Raw genomic sequence first — 16,283 nt, forward strand, 5'->3', positions numbered from 1 at the left:
TTGATTATATGCATTTTAATACAGAACATCCATTACCTGGAATTTGGAGATTTAAAACATCTGTGTTTAACTGAAGACTGACCAGTTCATAGGGAGCATTAGCCCACGTTGCAGAAAAATCCATTTACACTGTAAATACTCTGTGTTCCTTAGAATATGGCAAACACTGACAAAGCAGACTATTCATTGGAGATGAGCACAGTTTTAGCTTCCAAATGCAGCGTGGCAAGGTGGCCATGGAAAATAAGATCTGCACAGTTCAACACCAAGTCCGTAGCATTTTGAATTTTTTTGAATTGGTGAAAAGGTGTAAGATTAGATTAAAGCGATCTCTCAGCATACAGAAATTAAAGAAATAAGTATATTACAAGATATTTGTTTTGCTTTTGCTTGGAATAAGTAATCTAGACAAAGTTATTAACCATTTCTGAAGAAGTCTTTATTTTCCTGTATTTGGCCAGCTAGCTCTCAAATTGAGAAGAATCTCAACATCCCTTTGAGCCAGTTTATAAACTCCAAGTTCATTTAGTGCTGCTGCTGCAGATGGCTGGCTTGGCTTTAATGGTTCATTTTCTGAAGCTGACTGTAGGACATCCTTCAGAAGCAAGGCAGAGCCAATATTCAGGTTCAGGATAATGCAGGCTTCTTTTATGCTAAGGGAAAAGTTACATGAATTAATGTAAGCAGCACAAATTTAAGTGTAACAAAAAACTTTCCATGTTCCATGTTGGTTTAAAAAATATTCAGATTTCAGCCCCAATTAAATGAGGATTTTGATGTTGGACTCTTTACAAGACTGGGGGCTAGTGAAAATGACTAACCAGAAAGAAAGTAGCAGCTTCCCATCCCTGAGGGCAACTAGACTGCCACACAAGGCAATCCTGAGGAGGAACATAGTTTAAAGTAGTTCTTCTAACAATAAAGCTTGTGTTGTAACTGTATCTTTGACCAGTTTATTTGGCTCATGTTTCAGAGGTTTCTGCTACTTAATATTCCTTCAATAATTTTATCTAGAAATCCTGACTGCACAAAATACTCAGAGACACATGCCACAGTCTGTTGCTGTCAACATGCTGCAGAATCACCTTCCTGGTTGAAAATATCAGACACACGAATGACCCACACATTTAAACTGTGGATCGAAACTACCTGTGAAAATATCTTGGTTTTCAGTAGAACACTTGTATTTCTCTGGACACTCACTTTTGAAATACCAATAGAGCAGAAATTTGCCTACTTACTGCTTGAAGTAGTTTTCTGGCCTCTTGCAGTAGTGTGAAAATAAGGGGAACAAATTCCGACTCATGTCAAACTGGAGTTGTGCTGCTCCTCCTTCATTGAAATGATTTGCCATAATGATCTACAAACACAAAGAGGTGCACCTGCTGTTTAAGCCACTTACTGACACCTACATGGCATTGCACAGGTCACACTGATACCCACTTCCTGATAGATGTACTGATCCACCTTCTCTGCGAGCATCTGCCAGAAGATTTTAAACAGTGAGTGGCAGAGCTGCTGCTCCAGCTGTAGCAAACGGTCTCGCAGTGTCTGCAACATCGGGCACGCCGTGCTCGACAAAGACATCACTGCTTGCTCTGCTTGAGAGGGTAAAGACAACCACCTGAAAGAAACCATTGCACTGCAGTCATGAGAATGAAATTATTCATATTACAACAAATGAAGTACTTACTCATTTACAATTTTTTAGAGACAATTCTTCCCCATTTCTAATCTAAAAGTTATCAGTCTAATGCTGTGTTTGAATTTAATTTAATATTAAACTTGTGCTTTGGTTATAAATCTCTGATAATGTCATTCTAGGGAACCCCATCTAATCTGAAAATCATTGAGTTTTGTTCCTTTTATGAAGTACTTCAGAAATTCTACTCAGGAAAAAATATTCAAGAAGCCTTAGGAGTCTGTGAAGACAGAACAGTCATGACAGGCCATTTTGTATAAAATCTTCATTACTACTATGAAGAAAATAATTCCTGCTCAAAATAGAAAATTATAACAATCCAGAATCTTTCCTAGGGTTTTTAACTAATACATCACTAATTTTGGAAATACTTTAGAAAACATAGCATGACAATGGTGCCAAGGTAAGAATAAAGAGAATTTTCCATAACTTTCCTGCAGCTTTCCTACTCCAGAAAAAAACCCTTGCCTACTCCAGAAAAAAAACTTTGCCTATTATCTATTCTTGCCTTTACTTACCCTAATATTTTTAACTGGAAATACTATAATTTGTGAAGAGATTAAATAAACAGAATCACCTCTCTTTTTTGTACAGCTTTGCAGCATCTTTGACCTCTCTGAAGACATGATCTACTTGTCGGGTCAGCATGTCGTGCTTCAGGCGCTCCAGGAGGTTGATCATGTCATCAAAGACAGAGCTCTCCATGGATGCCAGCTGTCCCAGCTGGAGCTGGCTCACCGTCTCACTTTCTGCACAAACCTCTAGCTCGGCCTGCTGCAGCTGCAAAAAGAACTAGAGAAACAAAAACGGAGAGGAACACCACAGAAAATAATCTTACCCCTTGAGCTTTTCATTGGTACTTTGTTAGGCACAGTTCTAGAAAACACTCTCCTATGGCACATTTATAAAAATAAAAAAATTAATATTTTAAAAACACTTTCTTATCTTTCCCTGTGGTCATGATTTAGTGAAAAACAAAACATGGTGGTTTAATCCTAGTGATGGAACTGATAGAGGGTTCAGATACAACAGCAGACAGATAAAAGGAACAGATCTATAGAAATACTGAAAAGATATTTTAAGATTGACAGCAGCATGCTTTTAAATAAACCCTACCTTGGCCTCTTTAAGATTTACAAAAGTAAACTTTATTGTAATTTTTTCAGCCATGATTATTCATTGAATTATAAATTTACTGTGCTTACAGCAGCAAGAAAATGAATTGAGTTTATTGAGATCAATGTGACAGTGTGGTAACAGCTTGTTGGTTTTGCTTTTAAGCAGATCAGGACACTGTAATAGGCACAGTTATCCAACATGAAGGCTGCTGTCCTATGAAGTCAAGATTATCCCTGCTAAAGCAGGATTTTTACTGTGAAGACAGTAAGAATTTGGAGGCTGCTCACAGCACACACAATGCCTTACTCTGCACACTCCGTGTGTAACAGGATTTTTGACCTTTAGCACCAAGAGCCATAGAAAAGCTGAAATTCTGCACTAGGCCGTGCTGCCACCAGGCTGTTGCACAGCAGGCACTATTTCCCAGTTATCAGTGAGTGGCTTTTCTGGGCTACACCTGAACTGTGCTGCAATACAGATACCCACGTGGGCTCTGTCTAAGCTCTCCTGCCATGGGAGGAGTTCAAGCACCAGGCAAAGGCTGCTGCTGTGGTTCAGGGATCTCCAAAATCAATTAACTTTTTTTTTTTTTACAATAAAAAGCATGTCAAAGAGACTACTCTTTTTTGTTCTCTTCAGATTATTCCATTTCCCTAGCTGTCTACATTTCCCTTGAAAGTTTATAGTTGGCAGCTTAGGCCTCAAACAATAACCTGTCTTTATTTACACATCTTTTACTAAAACCAAATTTATATCTCATTCTACTTTTTCAGTAATTAATACTCCTGAATCCACCTAAAAACTGATGAAAATAAAATGTTTATTACTAAACAAACATCCAAAGTCTATTTTAAATGTTTTTTTCCCTAAAGAAGAATAATTACTTACTACATTGTCAGCCCAGTCTGCCAACACTGTTGCTATATAGTTAACAGCATTAAGGATTGCACAGTATCGGAATCCTAAGGAAGCTCTTGTCTCTTCCTTCATTACTTGGGTTAATCGTATCCTGAAATCATCAATTAACTCCTTCTGTAGGCCCAGAAACTGGAGTTTTCTGGAAGCTGTTGGAAGATTCTTATACCTGTCTGGAAAGACATTAATAAAATGTTTTCAAGCTTTCCAACACTAAATAAAAGCCTTTAAAAAAGAAACATTACAGGCATCTTACTGTACCACCTCACGATGATGAGAACATCAAATAGTCAGTATTTAAATGTCAATATTTACAACAGGAGATATTTCAATGTTTTCAGGAAAACTGCCCATGCAAAAGCTAAACATGCAATGACTTTCTTCCCCCTCCTGATTCCACGGGCAGTTTGTATTCTAACACTTTGAAGCAATGTGTGGTATTACCACACCCTCCAGTGTGGCCCCTCAAGTGTTCTCACACAGAGACAGACAAAGTCATTGAAGATGCAGTTGTCTCCTGAAAACATACTTGCTCTTATGTACTCTTGCAAAAAAATAAAAGTCATTAATAGCTTCTGAATTGTCACAGATTCTAAAGAACTATTAGAATTTGTTATTGCACTGCAACAAATTATATTCTGCCAACTATGAAAGAATATGGTAAATATCCAATGTATATTTTAAATAATTATTTTGCAAACATATCGCTAGGTCAAGATTATTCATGCATGAGTTTGTGTCCAAAACACAAAATGAAAACATACAACTTCGCAAGATAATTTCGTGACTACTGCTGACAATGAATATTTAGTAAACTATTTAGTAAAGAAATCTGTTAGCTGAAGATTTTTTACTGTTCATTACAAACAAGAGTAATGCCCAGAGACATAATTACCTGTTATAACTAACAAGAGAGTCATAAAAGTTTCAGCACAGTCTGGAACTTTCATTTCATCTACATCAGTGATATCTTTGTACTGTGATATCCATGCAGCCTCTGATGAAAGCATAGAGTCCATTTTCTGAAGAGCAACTGAGATGCAAAGAACTTGTAAGTTTTTAATTTAAAAAAATTCTAACAAAAGTCCCTCTAAAATATATTAACATAAAAGCCTTATCTCTAGTAACTTAAATGTTGCATTTTCAGGTTATAAGAAATGCTGACAACTCATTACATGCAAAATCTGCTTCAATGTATCTGCATTTGCAACGCTGTTAACAGAATTAAATGTCAGAATTGTTTGGGGGGTTGGTTTTGTTTTTTAATAGTTGGCTTACTCCTTTCCAATATATTTCTTCTTCATTTCTCAAAAACTAATACCTCACCCTTATTTCAATTTAAAGTCCATCTCTGTCTGCACACACATAACAGTTGTCTAAAAATAAGCCCAGTTGATTGCGTACAGCTTAGGGACAAGAGTCTCACAAAATACAGAAGCACTGTTGAAACCTAATCAATTTTTATTCAGAATAATTACAGAGCATAAAAACACATATGTTTTTGGTAGCAGTCCTGTCCAAGTGACTTGTCCTATTTAAGAAGGGTAGCTGTGTAGGTAGACACATACTTTCTGACTGCAATACAAAGGCCAACAAAATGCACTGGAAGTCTTACATTTTTTTTCCACTGTTAGCCACCTTTGGAAGCAGGATTCTTCTGAGAGAATATGCATGCAACTGGGAAAGCTGCTGAGATAACCATGAACGCTGTATAACTCTCTCTCAAATAGAAGTACCTCATCCACAAGGTGACAAAAGAGTGTATCATCATACAACAGGCAGGGAATATCAGCAGCCAGCTTCTCCAAAATCAGCATTACTAGAGCACGAGAGAATTCAAGCTTTGGAAAGGAAAGAAGTGAATGTCAGAGACAGAAGTACAGACATTTGCAAATATATACACAAGAAACTGCTACTAGACTGAGTCTCACCATGTACATGTTTCAGTGGAAATGGGCCTACACAAATATCTATCAGAAGCTGACTTAGATATTTATATTCACATTTTAAAATAATTTAATTACTTACCCCAGCATTTACTGAAGATCCTGCCTTGTCCAGTATTGGCTGGATTTTGTCATCAAGGAACTTTGAATGATTTCCAATCCACATAAGTACTTGTGTTAAATACCACTCAGGCTTATTTAAAAAAGAAAAGAAATAATTCAATGCATCCAAACATTTATTCAAGTGCTATCAGTATTTTAGGACAAACTTCTAAAAATATAACTCTCCCTGCCTTCTCTTGATTTCAGGTCACACAAGTCTTTCACTCTGTTTTACTTAACTTTCATTTATATAAAAGCATTGTTAGAAAAATATTCACTCACTCATGAAAGCCCTGTTTCTGCTTGATATATTTCTTCCTGTTCTCCCATGTGGCCCTTATCTCTTGGTATAACAAAAAGGACGCGTTCCCTAGAAAAGCTCTGCTCTTACTGTTATTGTACCTAACCTCAGCCCCATCTTCCCTCTAGAACTGGGGAACCTATCACCTTCTCATTTCACATTTTAATGCCTTTAAGCTTTTTCAGTTTCCACACCTAAAAATATGGTCTGCAGGTTTTGACGAACACTTCTTTCAGTGTTAGTGCAACTGGAAGCAGTTCCAGTTTCCTCACTCCCAACAGCTAAAGAACCTTCTGCTGAGGTGCACTCACATTTTGTGTGTCTGTTTCTCACCTCTGTATTCATTTTCACTTGTCTTATTAATTTTATCATGCTTGAGTTGTTGGTTTTTTTTGATACTCCTTTCCCAGCTGGGCAAGGTCATGGTGAACTTTGAGTCTCTCCTCCGAAATACTGTTAATCCTGTCCAGGTTGCTATCTTTAAAATATTTTACATTGGTATTTTCTTCATTGCATTATCTAAGCAATTACTAAACAAAAAAAAAAACAAACCCCAAAATCAATCCAAACACTCAACCCAAATTTCAGCAAGGCCCTGTTGAAATATCATTCTTACCTGACACTAGATTCCCTGTAACCTTTTCTTAACAAGTTTTTTTTTTTAAATAGTTGTTCACCTATTGCTGTTTGCAAATTCAGTGTCTTGAACATAATTTTTCCATTAGCTTTTAAAATAATTTTGTTCATATCCAAAACACCTCTTACCCATTAACATACATAACAGTATTTAAAAAGTTCTGTAGCAGCATCTGTCAAGATTGCAAATGTATTTAGATTTACACAAGATGGTGATCCTAAGCAGACTTGTGCAACAGGACTTGTTACAAAACAGCTCTAAAACTCTGCTCCAGATATGTTGCAGTGGCATTAATGCAATGAAACCCTTTCCAATGGTAATTCTCAGATAAAAATCCTCATCTTTGAAGGCAATTCACACAAAAAGTGATTCACTTTCCCACTGGTAAACTCAGCATCTCTTATTTTACGTCAATTAATAATTTTAACCCATTAAAAAAAAGAATTCTTTAACAGTGCCTTTAGACTAATCACATTTCATATTCTAAGGCAGAGCCCAACATTTTCAATTACATGAAGGTAGCAAAACACAGTGCCAAAAATCAAAGTCACAGCCTTTGAGCTCAAGAAAGACAGAACAGTGCAAAACCATTTGCAACAAGACAGAGGAAATTAATCAAAACTTGTGAACAGACAGGAGACAGTCTAAGATTGTAATAATGCTTTATGAAGAATCTGGGAAGGGAAAAATATTGCCTGGTCCAGAGAAAATGCCTGTGCCCCTGAAAGGTCTCCAAGTGCTGTCTTGATGTCTGTCCACACTTAGGTAGGCACAAGAACTGCACAGTTTTGAAGAATTCTAATTTTGGAAAGTGTGAAATCTAAACAATTTAAACACAGCAATCTAGAGTTTGCTTACAAAGCAATTTAGAAATGTCAAACCACTTTCTCCCATACCTTGTTAAGGACATTGGTTTGTTTATTTCCAGTGAAATGATACTTGAATCTTTTCTGAAGAGGATTCAGCATGATCTGTATTGGAAGGACAATTGGTGGTGAAGGGGGTAAAGGATACTTTTCTGGCAATTGTTTAGGTTTGGTTAACAGCTCATCTCTTAAGTTTGGCAGTCAAGGATGGATGTAATTAAATGCTGAATCACTCCAGCATCATCATTTCAATCAAATGGGCTTATAAAAATGAACACTGCTTAGTTTTACACCATTGTTTGAAGGCACTATTATGAAAACAATACAATTCCTCATATATAAAAGATACTCAAAATATTCCACTTTATGTAATATTAAATATAACTCAGGCCTATAGGGATTATTTGTTCAACATGGATTATTTGTTCAACAACAATACATGTCCCTTAAGTCTGTTTGATTTACAAAACTTATAAGAACCCAGCAAACCACCATTGGCAGAAACAAACACAGTGGCTGTCCAAGAGACACACATTCATATTTGTTAAGGGAGAATAAAGACTCCTGGGATTAATACATGCAACACACGATTTTCCATTTTCATGTAATAGATTTAAGTGAGCCACTCTGCAAAGCCAAAATTGTTACCAACTCAGGATTGTGCACAGTGGCCTTGCATCTTTCCACTACATGATAAAAAAAAAAAAAAAAAAAAAAAGGGCCACAGTCAGACACACAAAAGGGCTTAGTTGAGCTTTAGTTTTAACCAATTTTTTGTGAATTATTTAATTCATAAAAACCAGGGACAGAATGAGCAACAGTGCACTCTGAGCAACTTCAAATGCAGACTGACTGCTGCACAAAAGAAATCCTCCTGCAGTCTCCCCCTTCTTGTAAATCTCCTTTCAAGACATGTATGTTTAGTTTTCTGTCTTTTCCTTCTGGGTTGGAACTTCACATATGGCTATAAAAGGAAAAGAATTAACTGTATCTAATAAAACCCACATCACCATTTTTTCACTAACATGCACGGGTAATGGTGCCAAACAGTGTTAGGCCAAATCCTCATGCAATCTGAACTGTCAGCTACCATGAGAGCACTGGATCTGATGACACGGAGTTAAAATGCTGCTACTGACAAAAGGGACAACTTTGGCACTTGGCATTTTCTAAATGCCAAAAAACCCCCAAACAAAACATCCCCCCCCTGCCCTGCAAACCCCACAACGTTCTAATGTTAATACAAAATAACACAAATTATCACCTGTCTTTAGGGAGGACAAAATTTTAAATAATTCTCTTGAGAATGTGCATCTCTAACAGTTTTTTTTCCTGCTAACCACAAGAATTTAAAGGATACGAGGTTTGCAGTTTCAGAAGCTGACAGAACAGCATCTCCAGGTTGCTGTACACCTCAGGAGCATTGGCTGGTGCAGCAAGGCCAAATGCCTGGGACTGAGGTGGCCCCACAAAGGGCCAGCGGAGCTGTGCCAGCACCTCCTCAAAGTCACTGCAACACAAAATAAGCACATGGACACCAACTTACAGCACAATGTAAAGATGAAGGAGTCACAGTATCTCTCTTACCTTGTCAATTTGTCCTTAAGGATTTTATGCCAGAATTTAACAGTGGATCTCACAAAAGCAAGAAGATGAGAACAAGATGACTCCTGAAGTTTAATATCCAGTTCTGCCATGAAAGCCAGTGTACTGGCTGCCTCTGGAACATTGTTGGTCATCAGATATTGCTGAATGCTATCACTATAACACACAAAAAAGTCAAGGCCAAATATTCATTAATGATAACAGAAAAGAATCATTTGTATATTGAAAAGTAAATACAAAACTTCCTTGAATTTAAAAGATTTTAATAATGGGATAAACCAGGTCACCAGTCTCAGAAACTACCTCAGATCTTCTATGCAAGAAATCCACTTGAGATAGGCCAGGTGTCGCTCGATCTCCTCTACCTGACCGATCAGGACATCCAGATCTTCCATCCATGGCTGAGCTTTCAGCAAGTGGCTATTGATGGACTCAGACAGAACAGTTTCTTCCTCTAGAAGCTGGCTCAGAGACTTTTTGGAATCTTCTGCATTCTTTAATGCATTCTGAATTCTTTTAGGGACTTCTGACGAAACTGTTAGCACCTGCATGGACAGAGAAGTATTAAGGCAGACATAAAACCACTGCACTGTGTACAGCAGCACCATTTGAGATACTGATACATTCAATTTAGTTTCATATTCTTAATCAGTCACACAGTATGTTCAGGAGAGGAAAAAAAAAATAAAACAGAAAGATGCTTACCTGTTCTTCTAAGTGCTTTTTGTTTTCAGATAGCTTTTCAATCAGGCTGTCTAGCTTCCCCAGGGAATCATAGTCATTTCCAAGTTCTCTTTCCACAAATTCAGAAACATAGTATGGAATATCACAGTGGTCTAGATCTCTAGTGACTTCTTTCTTTTCAACAGCGGTGCTTGCCATGTTTTCTTTCTCTGCAATACTGAGTATACAATTTCTAATTAGGCAACACTAAGACAGCACAAACAAATATAATCTATTGGGAGAACTCCATGAAAAGCTGGGCAGTTCAATTTCAACTGAGACTGAAATACCATGTTCATGAATTATACTGCTTTAAGTGAGATAATTTGCTGGTTTAAGTCTAATCTGAGGTCTGATAAAAACTTGCTTGCAATACCCAACTGGTGATTTATTACATATTAACTACCAAAGCGAAATACATCTGTTAATTTTTTCCTTGCCCAAAAGCATGAATATTATTAAAAACAATTCAATAGATATGCAGTTCATACATATATAATATAGAAAACTTAATGGAAACCAAAAAAAAATTGTAAAGTGCAAAGGAAGATAATATTGCACTTTTCCTTTTCACAAGTTTAGGATATTTCATAGATACCGACTCATTAATGTGTTACTAGCAAAGTATCCATGTGGGATTTACAATAATTTGGAAAGTAAATGCTTCACTGAAATATTTAGGAGAAAAAAAAAAAACCCACACAGTACAACATAAAAGACACTTTCTGATCCAGACATTTGGCAGCATCCAGAGAAACCTAACATTGAGAGGATGTTCACAGCGAAACAAAAAGGCAACAATGACAACTGTTTGGTTAGTTCAACCCTCAACTTCTTAGTATCACTTTCAAAACAGTATTTAAAAATAAAAACTTATACACTTGCACTACATCTGCTACAAGCTTTAATTAAGTTAAAACCCTATTAACTGACAACAGGAGTGAAAAAGTGGTGCAGCTGATGAGCCAGAGTTGCAGAGGCAATAGAGAGCCCCATGAAGAACAGCCTGGCGCAGAAGAGCAAGAGTGCTGCAGAGGAAGAAGCGAATAAAGGAAACAGAGTAGTAAAACTCCTGTTCGCAGCAATGTAAACATAACACCGCAGGAAAAAACTAAGCAAGCGGTGCTCTTTTCATGCTTAGTAGAAAGGATCGGGTTACAGGAGAGATAACAGGACTGGGCGCAATCCTCCCAGCAGCTGCCAGCTCAGCACCCACCTCGGCCAGAGGGGCCCTTCCGAGGGCCGGCTGAAGGCTCTGCGGGCTCCGGGAGGCTGCGAGCGAAGCGCCGCCGACCACGGCCGGGGCTGGGCGGCCAGGCAGCCCCTCCGCCCGGCGGCGGCTCGGCGAGCCCTTCCTCCCCGCCACGGGCGCCGGCCGACGAGCCGCTCTTCCCCTGGCAGGACGGTGCCGCGGGCACGGGAGGGCCGCGCTGCCGCCGCCCGGAGCCCTCAGCGCGCTCCCCGCGCGTCCCGGCGGCCGCAGCGCCGCCCCCGTCGCGTCAGCGCCGCCGCGGGTGACGGAGCGCGGGGCGCAGGCGCGGCAGCGCTCCAAGGCCCAGCCGGGGAGAGAGAGAGCGGCGTCTGCCGGCCGTGCTATGAGGGACACGGCCCGGGGAGAGAGAGCCGCGTCTGCCGGCCGTGCTATGGGGGACACGGCCAAGGGAGAGAGAGCGGCGTCTGCCGGCCGTGCTATGAGGGACACAGCCAAGGGAGAGAGCCGCGTCTGCCGGTCGTGCTATGAGGGACATGGCCGGGGAGAGAGAGCCGCGTCTGCCGGCCGTGCTATGAGGGACACGGCCAAGGGAGAGAGAGCCGCGTCTGCCGGCCGTGCTATGAGGGACACGGCCCGGGGAGAGAGAGCCGCGTCTGCCGGCCGTGCTATGAGGGACACGGCCCGGGGAGAGAGAGCCGCGTCTGCCGGCCGTGCTATGAGGGACACGGCCCGGGGAGAGAGAGCCGCGTCTGCCGGCCGTGCTATGAGGGACACGGCCCGGGGAGAGAGAGCCGCGTCTGCCGGCCGTGCTATGAGGGACACGGCCCGGGGAGAGAGAGCCGCGTCTGCCGGCCGTGCTATGAGGGACACGGCCAAGGGAGAGAGAGCCGCGTCTGCCGGCCGTGCTATGAGGGACACGGCCAAGGGAGAGAGAGCCGCGTCTGCCGGCCGTGCTATGAGGGACACGGCCCGGGGGCTGTACTGGCCCGTGCTCTGAGGGACACGGCCTTGCACCTCACGGCCTCCCCGCCCCCTCCGCACGTAGCGACAGGACTAGCGACACAGGCTTCAGCATTTGGCTCAAAAGGCCAGGTCTCTGTGGAACAGCTCCGCAGTATTTTTTCTTCCCCAACAGGAAGGCCGGCTCATTCCCCGCCAACAATGGACAAGGGACAGCGCAAAGGAAGCACGTACACGGCTCAGAGTTTCAGGTTAATTTATTTTTAGTACCTGTTTCTCAGTTCAGGGTATTAGCTGGAAAATACAATTATTTTCTCAATGAAAAGTCGAACTATTTAAAAGAGCTGTACAGCTTTACAGCACACTAAAGGCTTGCTAACAGGATTTGCTATGGCATCAGTGCAAATGCTACCAGCAAAACTCCAGCAATATCTCCGTTCATCAGTTTCGTAATTTTGTTGTAACTCATCTTTCTTTGTGTAATTCATTGTATTTGAAAAGACTTCAAGGTCGGCTGAACTCATTCAGTTCAGAAAACATTCAGTGCTTGCCCAAAGAAAGCAAGCTAAACATTCTTCCAGGTCTGATGCCATTATAAGCTCAATTCTAAAAATGCACCCATACTACAGCTCAAGCACTTACTCATTCAGTAAAAAGCACCAGTCACTAAAATCTGTATTATATTACAGTCACCATCTTGCAAAGGACTACTGAAGTTAAATGCTAGCACTAAAAAAAACTTTAAAAAATACAAATTTCTTACTGTGACTCTTTAAAGATTTGTACAGGACATGTAAATAAGAAAACACTTTGTTAAAATTAAGTAATTTTGCAGTTCATTCAGCGCAACCAGGTAGTATTCAGTTGTGTCTGGTTTTTTATGCTTGTGTCCATTTTCAAAACTTCTCGAATCGCCATGGTAGCGTAAGTGGATGGGGGGAGGGAGAACTCCATCTTTAGTGCCCTGAATTTGCCATCTATCAGAAGGTTTAAGAGACAAAAAGCAAGAACAAGTGGTTAAGGGCATACGTAATGCTTATTCTGATGCCACCTAAACTAAACTAACAGCTTCCACAACCAACTTCCCCAGACCATAAAGCAGAACAACTACTACCACCATCACACTCCTGTTTATAATTCACCATGAGAAATTTAATGAAACAATTTTTTAAACATTTTCTCTCAGCACAAAGTGGTTGTTTCAGAGTTTTCTTCTTCTAAAAGCAAACATTTGTTCTTCCAGACTGAATTCCTAGCCTGTCTTCACTTTTCTGGAAAGCAGTGCTAAAACACTTTGTGACCAGAGTTAAGTATTTGTGTTAAGTGTTCAGCACCAATAATACAGGTCAGTATATAGACAATTTGTGACTTAATTCCACCTTTGTTAGTCACAGACATTTATTGCTAAGCATTTACTTGATTTTAGATGCCTGTAAGAAAATGTAACAGTCAATACAGATGCTGGAAGAATTGCTTGCACCCTTGGGAAATTAGGGTTCTTATTTAGATACTGGCTTAACAGTCAATAGTTAAATGAACCTCTTCCTTAAAGGAGCTTTCAATATGAAGCAGTTGAAAGCAACAGCCAGATCAAACTTCCATTTAGCAAACCAGCAGAAAAATCAACTTACCTGTAGGGAGAACTGGTAATGGTTTTCCTTCCAGTTTATCCAAATCCGTAGTAAATAATGGGATTTTGGGATCATCATATGCAACAACTTCCCTTTATAATATACATAAAATTTATTATTATTTTAAATTATTTAGGTTAACATATTTTATATAAATGTGTATTTATTATAATGCTAATATTATTGCCATTTGGAAACTGAAATTGAATTAGGCAAAATAAAGGTAAAGCTTTATGTCGAAGACTTGCCTTGGCTTTATTAAGATTATTAAAAAACAATTGTAAGTTAGTGACACATTTCTTTGCATAACTCATCTGTTTGCCCTTGTGTGCTGTCAGAACTTCCAACTATACAAGATGCATAATTCATGAAATTAAGGGAAGAATGGTGTCAACTCTAAGAGTACCTAGCAGGAATGAAGCCTTTCAATACAGACATCCAAACTTTGAAATGGCTGAAACACATTCTACGGTTTCTGCTGTTCATTTAACAGAAATCCCACATGTAGCCACAGACTGAAAAACTAACTCAGAAGTAGATAAGCTTAATATTAATTAGTGCTGATGTTTTAAGTGTATAAATATATGTATTTTTGTGCCCCCTCCTAAACCTTCTATATTTTATTCTATGCACCGGTGATCATGTCTTTCTGCATATTTGTATAGTTCCCAGTTTAAAAGGTATTTATTCAGTTGCCATATGAAAACTAGGCTGTATCTCTAACAACAGTGATTTAGTAGGTATAAATGATACAAATTTTTCTGATTGACAGGTAATTGAGACCAACTTTCTCACAGCAAGACTACAAAACAGCCCCTGTTTTGAATATTATCTATCACTGTTTCAGCGTAAGTAATTATCTATAAAGTGTTCAGGCAAGCCCTTGCAAGGAGTGAACAACTAGACAGATGCCTTGATACTCCTTCAGCCCAGAACCAGAGAACCAAAGAAATAAGGGTATAGTTCCACTTCAGCTGCATTAAAAACATGAGAGAAGTGCTGAGAGATTCCTCTCTACCTATGTGACAGTCTGTATGGATGTCCCACAGATCAGTCTCATGTTGTTTTGTACATAAATAAATTCTATGCTGTCAATTCAAGTGTAATTAGCTTTATGCTCCCACTCACCAATTGACATTCTGAGGCCGAATGATAATCTTTCTGTATGCTCCAGAAAGTGAGTAATCCCTAATTTTATGTCTCATGTTGTTGATATCAAGGTTGTCAGCTACCAGCATCTCCTTGTAGGCCTCACCAACTGCAAGAGAGGAAAATATTTAATAGGAGAGAATGTAGTGTGGCCAATTTAAACAGCCTGTTTTCATGGATTGTTCCCTTTCCTTACATTTAATAGTTTGCAGCATATGTGGGATAAATGCTACACAGAAGTTTAAAATTACTGCAAATCTTATTACCTCTTTACTTCTACACTCTGATTAGAAGAGGCAGTAACAAAGAATGCATCAAATCAAATTTCAGCTGAAAACAAAATTTACAAAGTATTTTACTGACATTTAAATGCCATTTCATATATGCTTTCCAATTTTCTAGACTTCACAAGACTAATCTCAGGAATATGGAAAAAAATAACTAAAAATAAAGGGCCATACTACCCATTACTCTCCCATTAAAAAGCAGCAGAGAGAAATCAGCTGACAATTTGACAACCAAGTACAAGAACAGCTCGATCCAATATTGAGGAAAAGGTGCAGGGAACTCATGACTAAGCTAATCTATAAGGATACACAGAGCAGGTGAAACCTAGGGCCAGCTACAAATAGCGACTATACCAGCATTGTCCAGGCACACAGAAATGGTGTTAGGAAAGTCAAAGCTCAGCTACAGTTGAAAGCAGCAAATGACATCAAGACCAACAAAAGTTCAGTTGCAACATAAGGAATGAAAAAATACAAGGAAAGCAATGGCTTGGTGCTAAACAGGGCAGCTGGTCCAGTGACAGACATAAGGCTGAGGGTCTAGTTCCTGGCACTGACCAGCAAAGTGTCCCAGGCCTCTCTTCCTAGAGGCAGGGCTAAGAAAGAGGGACTACCAGTAGAGGGAGAAGATATAGGCTTAGAGCTGGCTCACATTATGGTGAAGGTTTTCTCTATCATCTCAGAGATTGAGAAGATCTAGAGATATCCCAGACAACTGCAGAAAACCAAGTGTTGCACCCAACTTCAGAAAAAGCAGGAAAGATAATTAGGGAATTACAGACCAGTCAGGCTCAATCTGGTCCCTAGGAAAAATATTGGAGTTAATCCTCTCTGGGCACACAATGACTTTAATGGTTTTAATATGGAGGAGAAAAAGGAAGAGAAAAAGCAAAAAACCCACCAACCTTACTGTCTTCTATGATGAAATTATATTACACCTGTGGATGAGGGGAGAGCAGAGACTGTTGCCTGCCTTGCCTTTAGCAAGGCTGTCAATGTATTCCCACAGCATCTTTGTGTCCAAGGTTAGAACATTGCAGTGGGTGGACTGGTAAGTGGGTAACAGCTGTCTGGTTCAGCATCTCAAAGCATAGTCACTAATGGTTGCAGCTCTACCTAGAAGCAGA

General features: G+C 39.7%; 3 protein-coding genes across 8 annotated transcripts in view; 1 reads left to right on the forward strand and 2 right to left on the reverse strand.

The window, feature by feature from the left end:
- RINT1 (RAD50 interactor 1) lies at positions 1 to 11,408 on the reverse strand. The gene is made up of 14 exons (XM_056515709.1): positions 11,133 to 11,408; positions 9,899 to 10,094; positions 9,497 to 9,738; positions 9,176 to 9,349; positions 8,949 to 9,098; positions 7,619 to 7,775; positions 5,765 to 5,875; positions 5,352 to 5,577; positions 4,632 to 4,769; positions 3,710 to 3,909; positions 2,280 to 2,494; positions 1,444 to 1,624; positions 1,242 to 1,360; positions 1 to 653 (listed from the first exon to the last, which is right to left on the reverse strand). The coding sequence occupies exons 2-14, from the start codon at positions 10,073 to 10,075 to the stop codon at positions 440 to 442; spliced, it is 2,304 nt and encodes a 767-aa protein (XP_056371684.1). The 5' UTR covers positions 10,076 to 10,094; positions 11,133 to 11,408; the 3' UTR covers positions 1 to 439.
- On the forward strand, positions 10,911 to 14,842 carry LOC130248355 (mucin-19-like). Its single transcript, XM_056482063.1, has 4 exons — positions 10,911 to 11,002; positions 11,169 to 12,340; positions 13,333 to 13,434; positions 14,493 to 14,842. Exons 1-2 carry the CDS (start codon positions 10,911 to 10,913, stop codon positions 12,124 to 12,126), a joined length of 1,050 nt encoding a protein of 349 aa, XP_056338038.1. The 3' UTR covers positions 12,127 to 12,340; positions 13,333 to 13,434; positions 14,493 to 14,842.
- The window catches only part of PUS7 (pseudouridine synthase 7), a 21,680-nt gene continuing 17,725 nt past the window's right edge, over positions 12,329 to 16,283 (reverse strand). For all 6 annotated transcript variants that reach the window (XM_056516359.1, XM_056516363.1, XM_056516362.1 and 3 more), the window contains exons 16-18: positions 14,849 to 14,978; positions 13,721 to 13,812; positions 12,329 to 13,066 (exon numbers count right to left, since the gene is read on the reverse strand). In XM_056516359.1, coding sequence (XP_056372334.1) covers positions 12,930 to 13,066; positions 13,721 to 13,812; positions 14,849 to 14,978 — 359 coding nt within the window. In that variant the 3' untranslated portion in view covers positions 12,329 to 12,929. The remainder of the gene's footprint in view (positions 13,067 to 13,720; positions 13,813 to 14,848; positions 14,979 to 16,283) is intronic.

The sequence above is a fragment of the Oenanthe melanoleuca genome, chromosome 1A (genome assembly GCF_029582105.1).
Source record: "Oenanthe melanoleuca isolate GR-GAL-2019-014 chromosome 1A, OMel1.0, whole genome shotgun sequence".
In the NCBI taxonomy this organism is placed as follows: domain Eukaryota; kingdom Metazoa; phylum Chordata; class Aves; order Passeriformes; family Muscicapidae; genus Oenanthe; species Oenanthe melanoleuca.